The 15,730-nt window shown below is 43.0% G+C and overlaps 1 protein-coding gene and 1 long non-coding RNA gene across 4 annotated transcripts in view; one reads left to right on the top strand and one right to left on the bottom strand.

The window, feature by feature from the left end:
• The window catches only part of Kcnab1 (potassium voltage-gated channel subfamily A regulatory beta subunit 1), a 242,741-nt gene that overhangs the window by 19,015 nt on the left and 207,996 nt on the right, over positions 1–15,730 (bottom strand). The window contains exons 9-11 of the mRNA XM_059265427.1: positions 2,090–2,175; positions 1,308–1,428; positions 173–267 (exon numbers count right to left, since the gene is read on the bottom strand). Of these exons, the coding sequence (XP_059121410.1) occupies positions 173–267; positions 1,308–1,428; positions 2,090–2,175 (302 nt within the window). The remainder of the gene's footprint in view (positions 1–172; positions 268–1,307; positions 1,429–2,089; positions 2,176–15,730) is intronic.
• The window catches only part of LOC131913065 (uncharacterized), a 61,223-nt gene that overhangs the window by 3,212 nt on the left and 42,281 nt on the right, over positions 1–15,730 (top strand). For 2 of the 3 annotated variants that reach the window (XR_009379807.1, XR_009379806.1), the window contains exons 2-3: positions 844–966; positions 3,696–3,814. This is a non-coding gene — a long non-coding RNA (uncharacterized LOC131913065). The remainder of the gene's footprint in view (positions 1–843; positions 967–3,695; positions 3,815–15,730) is intronic. The other variant, XR_009379808.1, reaches the window with a different exon arrangement.

Genomic DNA, 15,730 nt, shown 5'->3' with positions numbered 1-15,730 from the left:
TGCCAGCAGCAGAGAGAGACCTGGTCAGGGTTGAGGGGGCCCTGCCAGAGGCCATGGCTAGCCAAGGCCACAGTGTGCTTAAGCTGAGAAGCCCTGGGCCGCTGCTGTGCTCCTAATCTATCATCTTCCCTTCTTCCCTCCCCGAGACTTTTCTAGAAGTTAAGGAAAATACCTTCAGTGATGCTCTAGAACTTTCTGGCACCCCATTTCCGTATTTTCCTGAAATAATTCCACAGGCAAGCGGAGACCATGTCATTGCACCAACCCCTACGAAGGAAAAACCACAACAAAAACACAATCACAGAAACTTGCTTGTGCCAAGTGGGACCGAAAGCGAGGGTGTGTTTCAACAGAGCTCAGTTCTAGAGGAAAGCTGGCCAGATAAATGAGTTAATACCAGCATCCGTCTTTCCATTACAACTTAGGACTTACAAATTGTGCCTCGTTCTTTTATAAACCAATTAAACATGTACTGTCTGTTCCCGGGAGTGAGCCTTCTAAGCGAACCCGAAAATATGGCTTATTCATGATCTTTTCACGGCCACAATTCATAGACCAAGAGATAAGAGTTTCTGCTTGCACAGAGAGTCAGAGCTTCATTTATCCACCAGTGCCTGACAGTACCTGGTGCTTAGCAGGAGCGCAGCCCGCCACCCAGCAAATGCCTGGTACTCGACAGAAACAGCATCAGCTGTTGTTGAATCCAGCATTTGACTATTATTTTTAGGGGAAAAAAAAAAATCTCTGGAAACTGCTCTGGCATCTAAGCCTGAAACTGCAGCTTATGATGTTTCTAATATCCAAATTTCTTGTGTTTGTGTTGTCTCTGTGTCCCCACCCTAGGCACTGCTTCCACACAAACTAACTGTCCTGACTTGGTGGTGGTTGTTGACTTCCTTCTGTCTTACCCAGTCCCAGGCACAGCACGAGAGACGTGTGGATGGATATCTACGTGCTTTTGAAACGGTACTCAGTCTACTCACAGATGCATGTTTATGCTGGAGCAAGCACCTATGCAAATCCGCTTTTTCCACTGGGTCCTCTCTGTGTGTGCAGTTTTTGAACACCTGCTGAGTGTGCGTCTGAAAGTCAATGTACAACTCTGTGGTTGGCATCACAGTATCTTGGAGACTAACTATGGACCCACCTGCTTCTGCCACTATCTCTGAGATGCACAGTTCTTGTCATCTCTATATCACATTATTTAGGGACATTTGGGAAAGCATTTTCCTAACACCCCCACCCACCCCCATCCTTGATTCTCATATTGTGAAGAATGATCGATCAGATGTGATTTTGAAGATTACCTATTTTATGGTAGAGCTCTGGCAGCTGGACCTCCACCTTCTCTCTCTGGAAAAGATGGTACTCAGCTTGTTCACAGACGGGTGGGATCATGTTGAACTGTCGTGCGACGGAATAGGCTTCCTAGGGACAGAAGAGATTGAAACTGAGTATGCTGATGAGCACTGGCGCTTCACTCTTCCTTTCCATGGGGATGCTCATTTCAGTGGAGTAAATATGGAGCATGGAAATAAGCCAAACACATGCATCGCTATGGTCATAAACTTCACCAAGTGAGGCACCCAAGATGGGCAATCCTTATTCTTTGGGAGGGTTAGACTGAGTAAAGTCTAGGGCAAATTAGTCAAAGCTTGAATTGTGGACTATTATAAAGAAGATTTTGTTTGAATATGCTTAGGTTCTTAAAGAAATAAAACTCAAACTAAACACTCAGAAGTAATCTATAAGTGGCCTATTATAAGCAGAATAGTTACCAATAAGCTTATTGTAAGAAAGCTATAATACTCTATTCCCATTTCTCATTAGCTTTGACATTCTCTCTGCCCTTTTGTCAGCAAAGAACATGCTAAAACATGATTCTTATTGGAGATCTGGGCTCCTGTGTTTGATCTAAACTGCCAGGCTCCAGCCCTGCTAGCCATCTCCCTAATGATGGAACAGATCACAGCCTTCTAATGCCATGGTATTGTGAGAAAAGTCTGCAGAAGATATTGCAACTTAAGCATGGTATCTAAAAAACAATGATACAGTGCTCAGCAGCCATCAAAACTAGAAAATAACTCACCATGATCTCCATTGCGCTCCACCTGGAGGTGCCCCAGTACATGGCCATGCCTTGATTGATCACGTGTGTCATGGCTCGAACAATTTCTACGGAAGCCCAAACAGTATTCCATGAACTTATCTACTTTACACAGTTACGTGTTTTCCCTCCTCTCTCCCAAAGTTAGAAATTTAATGTAATTATTTGATTAGCATAATTACTCTTACACTGGTGACAGCATACATTGACCATCAGTGGTTTGGAGGCTTGACAGTACTTTTAGGGAAACTGACACTTCATTTTCAGTTTGCAATAATATTAAGCAGTATTAAAAATGTAACGACCGGCACAGCTTCTTCCTTTACTTGTATTGCTTGATGAAGATCTTGTTCACAGAGTGAGAAGGGAGGGGAGGCATTTGTTTTGACTGTAGAATGTAGGGTCGTAGAGGCTGGACGCCCTGTCTCTCTGTATGGTGGATTTGCAGAGCTGTTCCTTATCCTCAAGAGCCATTTCATAGAGATGACTCAATAACTGTGTCTCACAGGAAGATAAACATATAAAACGCTGAACAAACAGCTGAAGCCACAGGGACTCAAAGCCCACTTTGACACACCCTGTCCTTGACTACTTGGAACTAAACTTTGTTCTAAGACACCCATGTAATTGATTTCACCAAGGCCTGCTGGTGGGCCCACCCAGTTTACACATTAGCCTCTTTCTGCTTAATAGCACATTTCCTGATCAGGAAGATTAATCCTCTCCCCATGGAGTGGAGCTAAGCTAATCCTCTTGGCACCAGCCAGATGAGCTACAGAACTCGGAGGCATGAAGAGCCTCAAGTTCAAGCTAGCCAAATCCTCAGATAGCACTGGATTTCTTTTGCTTCCACAAAGCACGTTAACGCCACTCCAGGATGCCAGATCCCTGGACGTATTTAAAGGGTCAAGGTCTTGGACTTCTTTATATCCCAATAATACCCATAGATTAAATGTCCTTCAAAACAGAATCCTTGCTCAAGATAGAATTGGGGTAGACACATTCCTTTCTCTCTCTCTTTTTTTTCTATTTCTTTTCTCCCTTTTCCCCTGCCTCCTCCCATCTCTTTCTTTCTCTTTCTTGTTCTTTGAGACAGAGTGTCACTGTATAGCCTTGACTGGCCTGGAATTCTCCTAGGTAGAACAAACTGTTCTTGAATTTATAGCAATCCTCCGGTCTCTGCCTCCTGGGTGCTGTGATTACAGATGTATACCCAGTTTGGGGTAGATGTTGTCTTATTTGTGTTTACATTGATGGGGCAGGATTCGGATTGAGAGAGCCAAGGGTCTTAGCATCTTTGTTGGTTGGCTTACATGTGTTGTTTTAAGGTTCCCTTGGTTTGTTTGTTTTAAAGATGGAGATGCTTTTATTCACTATTGTCTAACAAAGAATTTGGCCTATTAGCTAAACACCTTTTTCTTGTGATCAGTATCCTATCGCGGCACCTAACTGTGTTTATTTATCCCTTGTTAAACAAATGTGATAAAAAGTGTAAGAAACCTTTCCGCTCTCCTTCAAAGAGCACACAGAGATGCTAAAACTTCCTCGATGCTGAAGCCATTTTTTTTTTTTTTTCATTTTGCCTTAGCTGAGCCACTTCCATCATGACAAGTCCCTTCCTGTTCGTGTCCTGTTTCTTCCAGAGCTGGGAGCTCACCCAGTCATCATGTTCATTAGCACCTGTTGTTGGGAGCTGGACAAGCTGAGGTGTGCCAAACATGTTGGTAACCCCGAGAGGTTCACAGAGGGCAAGCTGAATTGGAAGACTTCCCCATCTGTTCCATGCAGACAACGTAGCTGGAGTTTTCTCCAGTCCTGCCTGGCCCACGGTCAGGACAAATCTCTCTCACCTGCCAGTCCCGCAGCCGTGAGCTCAGACCCAACCGAGTAAACACACAGAGACTTATATTGCTTACAAACTGTATGGCCGTGGCAGGCTTCTTGTTATCTAGTTCTTCTATCTTAACTCATATCTATTAGTCTATAAGTTGCCACGTGGCTCGTGGCTTACTGGTACCTTACATCTCGCTTTTCATGGTGGGCGGCTGGCAGCATCTCCTGACTCAGCCTTCCTGTTCCCAGAATTCTCTTCTCTGCTCGTCCTGCCTATACTTCCTGCCTGGCTACTGGCCAATCAGCATTTTATTTATACAGAGCAATATCCACAGCACAGACAAGGTGAAGGAGAAAGAGCAGCCAGGTGGCCAGGCCATGGGAAGTTACCTAAAGCCTTGACCAGAGCAGTTAAGATGGAGCGGACGTTGTGACTCTTTGAAGACTTATTCATTTACTTGTTGAACACATTGAGTGTGAAAGCCTGGTATTTGTCACACACAGTGCTGAATCCTGTACTCATCTGCTAGTAAAATGAAATTCCTAGACTTGGGGAGATTAGGCTTAGCTGGCAAAGACGGATAAATAAAGAAGTGATTATAAAATGCAGAGTGTTATGGAAAAATATAAGAAGGTCCAGATAGGAAATGAAAGGGAAGATCTACTGAGTTAGGGCTAGGAATGCCTCACTTGGGAATTATGCTGAAGAATTAACATGAAATCATGTGAAGCATGGGGAGAATAACATTTTAGGATGATGGAAGAGCATGTATAGGACCCTGAAAGCAGAAAGAACTCAGTGAATTCCCGCAATTGAAACAAAGCTAGGTAGCAGAAACCCAGCAAGGAAGGGCAGGAGTTAGAGATAAAGTTGGCAGAGGGCAAACCAAACTGTATGTTCTAAAATGTTGAATGGAGTTGTTACCATTTTCAGTCAAGGGAATGAGAGAGACATCGTGTAATCAGAGTTTGTATCTCAGAGTGCCATCCCTGCCTATGCTGTGAAGAACCAGTGAAAGAGGAAGCCCTGGAGTACCGGCCTCTGAGAAGATTCTGCCATGTTCCAAGAGTGACCTGGAGGAGGGTTTTGGTAATTAAGACAGATCAGACTGAGTGTGGCACATAGCGGGCAGGAAGAAACCAAGGCCTTCTCCCAGATACCTGACTGTTTATAGAGAGGAGGGCAATGGGAGAAAGCCAAGGGCTCTTCTTTGGATGTGAGGAACATGGGGATGCTGTGGGTGACACTGTGGGGGATGTTGAGTTGAGGAGTCTGAAGCCCTGAGGTAATGAGTGGCCCCTGCTGGACGCTGGGTTGTTAAGGAGGGCAGCTTACTGACTGTGCTAAGTCAGAGCGGTGGAAGTCTGAAGAGAAAAAGAGACGAGGTTTTCATTGCCAGCGTGAGGTCACAGGGAGGACCCTGTGGCAGTCAGCTGACTGACTGGTCAGGAGCCGGGGAGGGACAATTTAGAGCCAAGAACACAGGGTGCTTCAAGAAGGAGGACCATGGGGCGGAACACGGAACAACCATGTCAGAGGCTGCAGACACAGTGTCTGCAGAGAGAGACTGCAGACCAGGAGAGCCATTTTAGTGTCATTGTGAGGGCCCAAGGCCAGGCTGGAGTGTTGGAAGAATGGAGGGCAGGCAGGTTTGGAGACAACCTGTACAAACTCAACAAGTTTTCAAATGAAGGAAGTAGAGAGAACAGTAATTCAGGGGATGCTCAGGGAGATGTTTATTTGAAGATGGAGAGGTGAGAGAATACCTGAGTGCCATTGGGAATGACCCAGAATGAGGGGTTCACCGATGAGACCCATAGTGAGACTGCGAAGGGAGGAGAGAACACTGGGGTGAGAGGGAGGAGGTGGAGTGCCTGGGGGTGGGGGATCCACACCAAGATCAGGGACCAGCTGGGTTTGTGGAACTCAGGGGGAGGTGGGGGTTTGATGCTGTCTTCTCAATGGACTGCAACACGGTGGAAAGGGTGGATGTGAGAGGTGAGGCCCAGGTGCACAGGCCTTTAGTTGCCGGCCACACCTTCTCTCTGTTGTGTGTGCCTCTGAAGAGAGGGCAGGGGGGAATTGGGCAAGGAGGCCCCAGGAGTTCTTGTCTGTGGAGGAGGCTTAGCCCCCAAAGCAGAACTTGAGGGAGAATTGAATAGGTAGCAGCTTAAATTTAAATTAAGTTCCTATAGCATTTGTTTATTTATTTTTAAAGAAAAATCCCGTGAATTTAGCTTGCCAACTGGAAATTACTTTATCAGTGGCTCAGGTGTGTTTTTTTTTTTTTTTTAAACATGGCGCTCGCTTATAAAGGCACTAGAGGGCAGCATTGTTGAAAGAAAAAAATCCTGACACTAAGACTGTTTTGCTTGTGAATTATGGAAATTCATTTTATTTATTTTTAACATGATAAAGAAATTAAAGCATACTATTTTAAAATAAAAAATGATTACATTATTTATGTGTTTATTGTATGTGTGTGTGGGGGGGGGGTACGTCCGTGAGCCACGGTAGTTTATGGATGTCATAGGTCAGAAGTGGGTTCTCCTCTTTCAGCGTGTGAGTCCCAGGGATAGAATATGCAGTAAGCACCTTTACCTGCTGAGCCATCCTGACAGCCCATGGAAACGCACTTAAAGGCTTATACTATCACAGCATGGATTCGGAGTGAGGAGAGGACACTAGATTGAGTGGTTAGGATGCTACATTCATGGGGCTCTGAGAAAGAACACCGGCAAAGGTGAAGTCCGCTCCCCCAGGACTGACCCTGGCTCTCTGTCCAGATGTTTCCAGCAGCCTCAGCCCCTGCTGTTCTCAGCTCTGCCTGCACACTAGAAATAACCTCACCTTGCACCCCCACCCTAAGGCTGAGCTTTAAAAACTGCCAGTGCGCCAGGCGGTGGTGGCGCACGCCTTTAATCCCAGCACTCGGGAGGCAGAGCCAGGCGGATCTCTGTGAGTTCGAGGCCAGCCTGGGCTACCAAGTGAGTTCCAGGAAAGGCGCAAAGCTACACAGAGAAACCCTGTCTCGAAAAACCAAAAAAAAAAAAAAAAAAAAAAAACTGCCAGTGCTAAGACTCTACTGTGGCTCTATTATGTCTGTCGGGCGGAAGCCCTGGCATGAATATTTTAGAAACCTGGCCTGGTTGGTTCGCTTACTGTACCTCTGGTCTCCAAGTGCAGCTGCTGGCCTAGGAACTTATTACCAATGCACAGCCTCGAGTCCTACCTCAAGACTAAAGGACTGCTAATCGTAATCGTGTGGTACATACAGTCTCTGACACCACTCGCTGTATCCTTCCCAAGCCACGTCAATGACAAAGTCCTCCAGCCTCCATTCTCTTCTGTGTCCCATCTAATTGACCACTTCTTTAACCTTTACCTTAGTTATTTGCCTTAGTACTTATGTAAGCAGATAGTAAGATGAACACATATGCACACCCATACACGTTGACATGAACCAGCTTGCTGGGGAGTCTGATAAAAATACCTAGTTCCACATCTTAGTTTCCACTAAGGAGACTGTGTGGCCCTCCCTCCCCCTCCCTTCTTTTCCCCCTCCCTTTTCACTTCCTCTCTCCCTTCTGTCACTGAGCAGAGTCTCTCTATGCAGCTCAGCCTGGTCTAGAACTTGCTAGGTAGTCCAGGCTGCCTTCAAATTTGCAGTCCTCCTGCCTCAGTGTCCTGGGTGCTTGGATTAGTAGATACACATATATTCAAAAGTTTGAGAAAAGCTATCTAATTGGTCACAAGACTTTGTTAGGTCCTCCCAGCCTTTCTCAAGTTGAAATTTTATTCTTCAACCTGATGATTCTCTCTGGGCTCCCAGGCCACATGGAGCTGGCCTTACTACATTCTGCAGGTCAGTTTTGCTCTCTAGGTACCTTATTTCCACCTCTAAAATTAAGATGATACTGATCGTGTGGAATTCGTTCCTGGCGGGTGCAGATCATGCAATGTAGATGCTTGTGACTCTGAGGCACCAACACGAACCGCATAGCCAGTGAGTAGAACGTGGCCTGGTTCCTTCTCAAAGAGACCCAGCTCTCACATTTTAATATACTCTTCTTTCAGTAATGGAGTCCATCTGGGCTTAAAATGTGCATTTCATGCCAAAGGAATTGATGCAAACGTTTTGAGTGAAAAGTTTTGGATGACAAATATTTTAATTTTGAAATCAGACCACACATAAAGCATGATAGCTTCTAAACTCGTCTCCATTGCCTTCTCCTAAGTAAGAAATGGTCCCAACACTTTGGCAGTTGCAAGCAGATACTAAGATTATATGAACAATGAAGCATGAGGACTAAGGACATAAATGTATAGAAATTAGTGTCTATATCAAATACAGTTACTCAAATGAATCTGGACACAGAGACAAAGGATCAAGCTGGAAGTCTGGGAGACAGTGCACCGCAGTATCCTTTGACTGGAGGTGAGGAGACAGACCGGGAGTCCGCTGTGTTTGGACATGGCTAAAAGCTGGGATAGTATGCTTGCAAAATGCTGGGAGAAAATTCGAACTTACTGTATTTAGTATGTAATTTTTTTCTATATTTCCCAAGCTTTACGTAAATCTGTATTATGTTTTTTTGTAATGGAAAAATAAAAAAAAGAAAACTTATCACCTGAGAAAGGCATCACTTCCAACACGTGCATGTCACAGCTTTAACTAAATGCTGCCTTTTAGAGCTGGAAAGTGGTTGGATATTGGCAGTGAGGTATGGCTCGATTCTGTGTGGCCTCAGAGGCTCCTTACCAGGCAAGGAGTCAAAGGTTTTTTGAATTTTTCAACTTTCCCCAGACGTACACCTGTTTACATATATGCATTATAGGCCAGGATCTGAGTCTGAGGGAGACTGCATTTTTGTTCTGAGTTTAGGTCTAAAGTCTAAAGACAGAAAGGAGACCAAGAGAGGGTAACAGGCGACGAGGAAGGACAGAGTGCAGGCAGAAGGACAGGAGTCATGAAAGAGGATGGAAAGCCAGTTTTTTTCTTCTACTTTTAACTTGGTCACAGGACTGTTGTTCTTTTCATTTGTGCCAAGTGGGACGTGTGGATTCAACTTCTTGTGTATTGAAGTAGCAAGAATCACTTTGCACTCCAAAAGAATCCAACATGGGTTAGTCCTTTGAGGCAGTGAGTGTGGGCCTTTCCTTGTGTGTGTGTGTGTGTGTGTGTGTGTGTGTGTGTGTGTGTGTGTGTGTTCATTTTAATTCCACTATTAGTGTAGTAGGAAGTAGACATGAGTAATCACTAGATATATTTGTTGCATTGGCCAATTAGAAAAATGATTTTTTTAAAAAACAATTGTTTTGGGGAGAGGGATTTTGTAGCCTAAATTTTTCTCTTTTTCTCTTCTGCTTGAAATTATCTCAAGTCATTTTATTAAAATGTTAACGCATACATAGTTGTATCACTATAGATAGAATAGGGTATGATTTTAAAGAAAGAGGCAAGACTTAAGAAGATGCTGACCCTGGCATACACGCAAAGACTTCAGTTTCAACGGAGAACTTGTTCTGAACACGGGCAAACAATGTAAGTCTAGACCCAGACACAATTTTCATTTCAATCCAGTTGTTTTTTTTCTCTGTCTTTAGTTGTTTTCTTTTTAAACTCCAGAAGCCACTGCTGGTGGTTTCTTTGCAGCTTTGAGATTTCCCCTTGGATTTGTATGATTTGTCCATCATTTTCTGGACTGCGGAAAGGCCTCTGCCTCTCAGCTCAGAGCCTAGAGCAAGAAGACCGCCTTTCCTCACTGGACTGGAACCTACTCAGAAGTAGAGGGAGGTGTGCTCAGCACACCTATTATGAAAGAGCTGTCGATTGTCTGTCCTAGAAGAATCTGGCTCCACTGTACAGGACACCCACTAGGATTCAGAAGACCCTGATAACCTGATACTCATATCAAGACCTTGCTGGACCTTAGTTTCCTTGGTGCTGAAGAACAGATTGATAGTAATTAAGCAGTGTGTAATCTTTGTAATGACTATTTAAGTCAGTAACATTTTACCCTCATTTTATTGATGCAGAACCAGGGATGTGGAAAAGCAAAGTCACTTGGGCAGGGTTCCAGTGTGCAGCCTTGACATTCTGGAGCTTTCTATCTTCAAGGACACTGAGCTGTCCATCCTGCGGTCCTCAGACTCTGCTCTGACAATCTGTGGTTTTCTTTGAACGGAGATACTTTGAAGTGAGTCCTAGCTGTTGTTGGAATGTGATTCTGAGTTTCATTCTGATTCTGGAATATGAATTAGGCTATTGAAATACACATTTTCAGCCTTTTAAAAATATTTTATGTGCATGGGTGTTTTGCCTACACGTATGACTGTGTACCACATGCCTGGTGCTGGAGGAAGCTGGAAGAGGGCATTGGATCTCCTGATACTGCAGTTACAGATGCTTGTGAGCCACCATGTGGGTGCTGGGAAGCAAACTCAGTCTACTAGAAGAGCAATCGGTGCTCTTAATCACTGTGCCATCTCTCCAGCCCACCTTCAGCCTTTTAGCTCAAGCCCTAAGGCTTAAAAAAAAAAAAAAAAGCAGTTGCTGTTTAGCATTGCTGAGTCTATTAGTCTGTAGGACATAGGACACCAGGACAAGAAAGCTGGGCCATTTGTAGCCCACCCACACCTTAGAAAAGCATAGATGGATAGAGGTTGGAGAGACAGTTCCCTGGGATTTGTGTTCTGTGGTACAGGTTGAATATTTCTTATTCTAAATGCTTGAGAAAGTAAGTGCTTCAGATTTGAGGATGTTTTGGATTTTTGAATATTTGCATATACATAACCTTGGCATGGGAGTCAAGTCTAAATGCAAAATTCATTTATGGCTCATATATACTTCACATACAAAGATAAAGTTAATTTTATACTCCCCCTATATATATTTATTATTTACTTTTATAATGTTATACATAGTATCTCTATGTTGATATCTATTATATTTAATAAATTAACAAATATATTTAACATATTACATAATATAACATAATAAATATCAATAAATAAATACAATAGATGCTTATTTAATAGTAATTATTAATGTTTATAATAATATTTGTATTTTAAATATAATATTTATTTATTTATTTTTAAGACAGGGTTTCTTTATGTAGCCCTGGCTGCCCTGAAACTCCCTCTATAGACCAGGCTGGCTTCAAACTCAGAGATCAGCCTGCCTCTGGCTCCTGAGTGCTGGGATTAAAGCGTGTGCCACCATGCCTGGCTTATTTTATCCAATATTTGAAGTGTACCTGTATTTTTCCTGTGACCTATCCCAGGAGGTCAGGTGTGGAATTTTCCATTCATGGTGCCATGTCAGTGCTGAAATAAGTTTGGATTTTGAAAAATATCTGATTTTAAATGTTTGGAGTAGGGATTTTTTTTTTTTGTTTGTTTCTTTTGTCTCTTGAGATAGAGTTTCTCTGTGTAGTTCTGGCTGTTCTGGAACTTGCTCTGTAGACCAGGCTGGCCTTGAACTCACAGAGATCTTCCTGCCTCTGTCTTCCATGTGCTGGGAAGTGCTGGGGAGGGATGTTAACCTATCTCCCAGTAGCCCATCCATCCCCTGTACTTATCACATAAGTTAAAACTGACTAAAGTCCAAAGACCTGAGGATCCCATTTGTGAAACTTGCAGATAGGAAAAGCTCTGTGGAGAAAGAGTCTGCCTTTGCTGTGACTTCTCTGGACAAAGTCAGGCTGCCCAGGGAGCTCTGCCCTTTCCTAGCATACCCCTCTCTAGAGAGAGAGAGGCTCTGTGAAGCTGTGTATTTTTAATATTATTTCTTCCTTCATCATACACCTACTCTTTAGTCCTAGCAAGAGAGTGAGTTCCCATTTTACATGTAGAGAATGCTTAAGGCAAAGGTGTAGACCACTCACTCGCTTTCTTTTTTCTTTTTTTTGGTTTTTCGAGACAGGGTTTCTCTGTGTAGCTTTGCGCCTTTCCTGGAACTCACTCTGTAGCCCAGGCAGGCCTTGAACTCACAGAGATCCACCTGCCTTTGCCTCCCACCGCCCGGCTACTCGCTTTCTTTTTAAAGAATTTATTACTTTTATGTGTATGAGTGTTTTGTCTGCATGTATGTGTGTGCACTACATTACGTGCCTGGTACCCTGGGGACCAGTAAGGAGTATCAGGTCACCTGGAACTGGAGTTGTAGATTGCCACATCTCCAGTCCCAGAACATAGCTTTCTTCTCTTTCAGTTCTTTCCTTGACTCATTGTTTCCCTGTAACAATTTTAGTATCACATCTAGACTCATCGTTGTCTGCTGATACTCTCCAAGATGTAATTATATAGAATATGGATAAGAGGTTGCACTTTTCCCCCAACACAAGCTTAAACAGAACCTGACAATTTCCTAGTAAAACCTCTGATTTCAAGTTATTAGATTCTAATTCACATTTGCTTAATACTAAGTGGTTGTAGTTAAAGAGACATGTCCTGTCTCAGTTAAAGGGAGATAGCATCCTTGATAAATAGAGAATGCAAAGCAATTATTTAATATGTCAAATTCTTTAGGGTCAATGAACAATGGAACAAATTCCAATTAATTAAAATGAAATTTGTTGGGAGCAAGGCAATGAATAAATACAACTAAAAAACAAGCCTAAGTGAACTTAAACTCCTGGATTTGCATTTTTTTCTAGCTAAGTGGCATGTCTGTGAGACCACACATTCTCTAATCGGTAGGTTAAGGGAAGGTGATTCTGTGCATATGCTAGTGTTTCCTTTGACGATGTAACTGAAATCAACCTGTACTAAAGGAACTTTCATAGTTTGAACATGGCTGTACTGGTTAGGTTTTTGTCAACTTGACACAAGCTAGGGTCATCTGGGAACAGAGAAGAACTTCAGTTGAGAAAATGCCTTTATCATTGGCCTATAGACAAGTGTGCGTGGCATTTTCTTGATTAATGACTGATGTGGGAGGATCCAGCCCACTGAGGGTGGTGCCATCCTTGGGCAAATGGTCCTGAGTTGTGTAAGAAAACAAGATGAGCAAGCAAATGAGCAGTGTTCCTCCATGACCTCAGCTTCAGTTTCTGCTTCCAGGCTCCTGCCTTGAGTCCCTGCCCTGGCTTCCCTCAGTGATGGACTGTGTGTGACTCCTCTCTTCCCCAAATTGCTTTTGGTCATGATGTTAATTTGAGTAATAGAAAGAAAATTAGGACAACAGGCCTTCCCCTGATCTGGGGTATCCTCCTGATGTAAAGGAAAATATTAAAACATAAAAAGATATTTTTTCTTCTACTAAAATTTTTAAGTTTTACACTTGTCATGTTTCTGACCTATAAGTTATTTTAGTATATAGATGTTTAGATGTTACAAAATAAGGACTTAGTTTCACTTATTTATTCTTACCACAGAAAATAGCCATTTTCCCCTGACTATTTATTAGGATTTTTTTTTTTTTGTCAACTTGAGGCAAGGTAGGGTCATTAGGGAAATGGGAACTTCAACTGAGAAAATACCTACGTCAGATTGGCTTGTAGGCAAGTCTGTGGGGGCATTTTCTTGATGGATGATTGATATGGGAAGATCCAGCCTATGTTCAGTTACTGAGCGGTGTGATGGCTGTCCAACCATTTGACATTGTGATGTTGAGTTATCATCTACAAATGTGCCATAGCTCTCCTGGGTTATATGCAGCCTATGGGCCCCAGGTTGGACAGGCCTGGCCCTTGTCCCATGTTTTCTTACTATCTTCTAGGCCACATTGCTCTGGGTAAAGTTTCATCCTTGCTAATGTCTGTTTCTGGCATCTCCACGGGTTGGGTATCTGTCATGGGAATGTTTGCATCCCGGTGTTCCAAACTGCAAATTTTTGAATTTGGGCATTGGAATCCAGTATTCAGCAAGTTTTGGAGTTTGGAGCATTCTGGATTTCAGATGTTCAGGTAAGGGGAGAGGGCTATTCACTCTGTAATCCGCTGTCAGTTCCTCCCCTTGCCGGGAGGAGTTACTGAGGTTTTACAGTGAGTGTTGAGACCTGACAGGGCCACGTCATCACTCTTCTCATTGCTGTGACCAAATATCTGACAAGAAACAACAGAAGGCAGGAATAGCTTATTCAGCTCATGGTCTGAGGGGACAGTCCCCATCACATGGAAGGCAAGGAATTGGGAGCAGTCCCTGGCTGTGGTGGCAAGAGCTTGCCTGTATCTAGGCAGATTAGGAAGCAGTGAGGGGACAGGAACATCAAGCCTGTCTCCCAGAGACCCAACTCCTCTAGGTAGACCCCAACTCAGAGAGGTTCCATAACTTTCTACAAGAGCGCTATCAGCTGGGGACCAAGTGTTCAAACACATGAGCTTGTGGGAGACTTTGACATTTAAAACATAACATCAAGTCTTTCTCTTCCACTTACTGGTCTTCAGGAGTCATTTGGGCTCTTCTTGGGCCTGTAATTTTCTTATAAATGCTGAATTTGCTTATATTAATTTTCAAATGGCAGATTTGACTGGAATAGATCTATTTTAGCAGAATAGACAAGTTTAAGACTCTAAGCTTTCCTGTTCATAGTCTTGGTTATCTCCACTCTATCTCCTATACATGATCTCATCTTTATAAACATCACAAATTTAAAATATACAAAGCTTGATACAATTCTCTATATAGTTCTTGCATATTAAAAAACTATTCCTACCTACTTGATGGATTTTTCTTTTCTTGCCTTAAGACTTTTTGGCTCTTCCCCTTCCTTTTAAGTTTTTTCTTTTATCAATTGCTCTCAGCCCTTTCCCAGATAAATCCACTGGGCCTCTAGTTTTCAGGCTCATTTCTTCACCTGTGTCTGTCTAGATAGAAATTAGAAGCTGATAGAGAAAAACAGCACTGAGGGGGGACATGGAAGTTTACCAAGGAAGCTCATGTATTTGTTTTTGTTGTTGTTTTGTTTTTTGAGACAGGGTTTCTCTGTGTAGTTTTAGTGCCTGTCCTGAATCTTGCTCTGTAGACCAGGCTGGCCTCGAACTCAGAGAGATCCACCTGGCTCTGCCTCCGAGTGCTGGGATTAAAGGCTGCACCACCACTGCCCAGCTGAAGCTCATGTATTAAAATGTGTTTTTCTAATGCTAGCATTCTCTGTTGAGAATGGGTCTGTGTACCTTAGAAGTCAAAAGACCATAGTGGAAGTGCTTGCTGCAGGGTGTGTTCCTGGATGGAAGGCTGTCTAATTTCTTCTGGGGCCTCAGATATTGTGGTCCATATTAGTATGTTTGTGTATGCTCCCTTAAGTCCCTGTCATACAATGTGGGCAAGATAATTTTTGACCTAGAAAATTCTCAAAGCCAGTGTTCCCTGTTGTTCATCACTGTCATAGATAATTTCCCATGAGCATCTGAGTTTGAATAAGTTGATATTTTCCGAAGGAATGGACCAGAATGTATAATCTACAAAATGTACAAGGAACAAATGAAGAAGTTAAATGGCTGTGTGTGTTTATTTCATAGACTCAATCTATTATAATTTCAGAGTAGCTCAATAAAACCTTCTTGTATATTGGGGAAATGATGCAGAAGGCCGTTCTGGTATATCACAACCATAGCCAGCAACACAGAAAGATACAGAAGTTACTAATTCACATTTAACTATAATATTGAAAAGATCTAAAGATGTTATTGTTAAGAATGATTAGCTTTTCATTCTAGCCTTCTTGAGCTTTGAGTTGCTGCTTTTCTTACTAAGGAATAAGGATACCTCCATGGTCTTGGTGTATTTATTAGGGGTTTCCCCCCTATGCGTATGGAGGTTAGGCTATCAAAAACTCAGTT

The sequence above is a fragment of the Peromyscus eremicus genome, chromosome 6, assembly GCF_949786415.1.
Source record: "Peromyscus eremicus chromosome 6, PerEre_H2_v1, whole genome shotgun sequence".
In the NCBI taxonomy this organism is placed as follows: domain Eukaryota; kingdom Metazoa; phylum Chordata; class Mammalia; order Rodentia; family Cricetidae; genus Peromyscus; species Peromyscus eremicus.
Note: the sequence above shows the minus strand (reverse complement) of the source record. Positions and strands in the feature narration are given on the sequence as shown.